The sequence below is a fragment of the Babylonia areolata genome, chromosome 19 (assembly GCF_041734735.1).
Source record: "Babylonia areolata isolate BAREFJ2019XMU chromosome 19, ASM4173473v1, whole genome shotgun sequence".
Classification (NCBI taxonomy): domain Eukaryota; kingdom Metazoa; phylum Mollusca; class Gastropoda; order Neogastropoda; family Buccinidae; genus Babylonia; species Babylonia areolata.
The window spans coordinates 21,483,264-21,486,937 of NC_134894.1; the positions used below are offsets into that span (position 1 = coordinate 21,483,264).

Genomic DNA, 3,674 nt, shown 5'->3' on the forward strand with positions numbered 1-3,674 from the left:
AGTTTGGAAGGTTCCAGTCACTTGTCATTTTGACATATCAACTTTCAATGTTTTCCATTAGAGACCGCAGGGGAAGGCTTCACTCTCATTCATCAATGGAGAGCACGAGTTCCAATGTTTATTCAGACTGAGGTCATAGCTTCGTACTGAGAGGTGTTTGCATACATGCAACACAAAATACAAACTTTTTACTTCATGTAATAGAATCACAACTAAAGCCAAAGAAGAAAAGTTGGTATCAAAAATAGATGCACGATGTACAGAAAGCAGCAGGCAGTGTTGTTGTTGTTGTCCCTGCAGGGTTACTACACGTGCGTTGAAGGGCGAGGCAGGCAGGCGTTCACCCCTGAGCAGAGAGTGCGTCTGGCCATGGCACGGGCCGTTTTCCGCAGCCCCAGGTTCCTGCTGGTGGACAACGTCACCAGTTCCCTGCAGCCCAACACTGATGAGGTGGGTCCAAGGTTCGAATCTCCGTAACGGCTCCTGGTGGGTAAAGGGTGATAGAGATTTTTTTCCGATCTCCGAGGTACAGACCTGTTTGTGCCTGAACCCCCTTCGTGTGTATACTGCGCTTGCAGAAGATCAAATATGCACGTTAAAGATCATGTAATCCATAACAGCGTTCGGTGGGTTATGGAAACAAGAATACACCCAGCATGTACCCCCCGAAAACGGAGTATGGCTGCCTACATGGCGGGTTAAATAAAACTAAACGGTCATACACGTAAAATGTTACATGTCTGTCTGAGTGTGTATGTGAAATCTGATCGAATGACACAGGAAATGAATTTATGTACAGTATTGTATTGTATTACGCTAAAAATGTGCAGCAATACACCAGTTGTAGTTTAGACGCACGATGAAAACGTTCGTGTTTCCATAGCACACTGAATGCTACCATGGATTCATATCTTTTTTTAATGAGTATCTAATATTCCACATGCTCACATATACAAAGCGGACAAAAGAAACAGTAATTCTATGCAAGTTCACTTGGGAATTTCGCAGATGCTTGGACCCTTAATTGATTGGGGTTGGCATGACGCTCCAATCTTTTTTTTTTAAATGTAGCCTCGATTTGAAACTGTCTGCTTTAAGATTCACGATAAACTTAGTTGTTCGATTTTGTCTTAAAACTTTATGAGTGGCTGTAAGGCTGTAAATCTGTAACATTCCCCACACCCTTCTCCCAACTTCCTTTTCTCGTTCTCCCCTATCTTTACGTCCTGATCAGTCGTCTCGTGGTTTTTGTTGTTGTTGTTGTTGTTGCTGTTGTTGTTGTTGTTTGCTGCATACCACACGAGTCTTTCTTTTCTTACATGCATAACTCCCCAAATCCCCTGCCCTCATAACAACACGGAAAACCAAAACTGCATCACATCAGTCTTCATTACAACCTCCCTTGAGAAGAGTTTTAAAAAAACAAAAAAAACAAAACAAAAAAAACAAACCACCAACAAAAAACAAACGAACAAACAAAAAAACAACAAAAAACCCCAACACTTCTAGGGCCAAAGAACTATCAGGATGCCTTGCCTCATCCGAAAGACCACCTTGTGGCGGCAGGGAGAAGACACCTGCAGAAAGATCATTGCAGCTGCAGGTGCTAATGGGATGCAGTTATTCAGAGCGTGACGGATCGAAGAGCAGCCGCCGTGTGCAGCAGTCCACGGTGCCGTCTTGGTGGGGGACAAAACCAGACCTCCGTTTTATCGCCGGAACTGTGAACCTTGCTGGAGTTGTTACGGATCAGGCGGTGTTTTTTGTTGTTGTTGTTGTTGGTCTATGACACTGTGGTGGTGGTTGTGGTGGTGGTGGTGGTGTGTGTGTGTGTGTGTGTGTGAGTACGCACGTGTGTATGTGTGTAGAGGGGGCTTGTGTGTGTGTGTGTGTGTGTGTGTGTGTGTGTGTGTGTGTGTGTGTGTGTGTGTGTGTGTGTGTACGCGCCAGCGTACTTGTTTAAATCATATTCCTTTAATTTGTTTTTAACACGTTTTACTGTCAGATCACATTTTTACACTCAGACCATAAGAATGTGTCAGCGAGTATTTGTTCCAAGAATAATAAAAAAAAAAGTCTTTTCTCGTCTGGTCTCGTTTCGGCGAGGGGGTACAGACCGAAATCATGCAAGTTCTTTCCCACGAGACGACCGCTGTGGTGTTGCAGTAGTGAGTGAGAGAGGCCGTGGCAGAATCGTTTAGACGTTGGACTTCTGACCCAGTGTTCACCAACGATCACGGTTCGGGGCCCCGTTTCGCCATGGTGCTGTGTCCTTGTGGGAAAGGCTTCTTGCTCCGATTTCCCTCACTCCACCCAGGTGTGAATGGGAACCTCACCTGTGTTGGGCAAGGTTACAACGGCGGAATGAGAGAACTGGGCCCCGCCTTCCTATGCACAGCCCTAGACACAGGCGATATGAAATCACTGCCCCGTTGGCCGTAAAAGGCTAGGGACCTTTGGTTTAAACTGTAATTTTTTTTTGGAACATGTCACAATACCACAGAGTCATAGATGAACAGGACAACAAGAAGATCTTATATAAAGTTCTGTCCTGATACATGCACAATCGCAGGCGGAGGGGGGGGGGATAAAAAGACACAACCACATATTCATAATATGAATTCACAAGTAAATGAGCAGCAGTCTTTCAGGTATATGCACTTACATATATGCATACAGAAGGAATATCACTCAACGTCAAAGACCCTTGAATCGAATGCATGCAGACATATGGGACCTTTAACTTTTTTGTTTTGTGAACGAATGCATTAGCCTGTATGACGTTTCTTTCCTTCCACCAGATCCTGAGGACGCTGGAGCAAGTGAAGAAGGACTGCACGTGCATCATCGCCACCAGGTACATCGCGGAGATCACGAAGGCCGACAACATCGCCGTGATGAGTCACGGCAAGGTGATCGAGCAGGGCACCCACTGGGAGCTGATGGCGCTGAGGGGCTGCTACTTCGTGATGCTGCGCAAACAGGAGGCGGAGAACAAGAGCCTGGTGAAGAAGAAAGAGGAGCGCAAACAGAAGCGCATATTCTTTCAGAGGAAATTGGCAGAGTCCGTCATCAAACAACACGGGGTTGGTCATCTGATGTCTTACTCAAGCAGGATTGCGTCAACCAGCACCACGTTCTGAAGACACCAGGTATAGGAAACTCGGAGAACGTCTGTCTCCCCCTGTTACCACGTATTTCAGGACGATAGAACGGCCTTCCGCCTCACGCTTCTTCGACAGTGGATTGAGAGTTTTTGGCATGAACGACCATGTAGATGCGAAAATCCGTTCGAAGTCTTTGGGCACCTTGAAATGGATCTTCCCCGTCATCCTCTCCTCCAAACTCTTAGTATGCATGAAAGAGACTCCGGTTATCAACATCTATGTGGACACGCTTCGATAGATGAGCTGGAGAAAGGCCTTTCTCAGTATTGCCTCATCTTGACGCGATAATGATGATCTCGTCTTAATGTGCGTTGATCGTGATGTCAAGTTCTGAAAGGTGATTGTGTCTCTGACGGTTTTTTTTTTCTTGTAAAAACGCATCTGTCAGGAATGCCCATGATGGTGTTTTTTCAGTGACACATTTCATTCTCGACGTTGAACACAGTCAACTGAAAAAGGCGCTTCGGAGCATGACGATTATTTTGTCTTTTTGAAAACTTGCCCATG

The 3,674-nt window shown here is 45.6% G+C and overlaps 1 protein-coding gene across 1 annotated transcript in view; it reads left to right on the forward strand.

The window, feature by feature from the left end:
- LOC143294123 (multidrug resistance protein pgp-1-like) overlaps nt 1–3,143 on the forward strand; it is a 5,794-nt gene extending 2,651 nt beyond the window's left edge. The window contains exons 3-4 of the mRNA XM_076605554.1: nt 301–450; nt 2,802–3,143. Coding sequence (XP_076461669.1) covers nt 301–450; nt 2,802–3,143 — 492 coding nt within the window. The remainder of the gene's footprint in view (nt 1–300; nt 451–2,801) is intronic.
- Nucleotides 3,144–3,674: the final 531 nt, after the last annotated feature.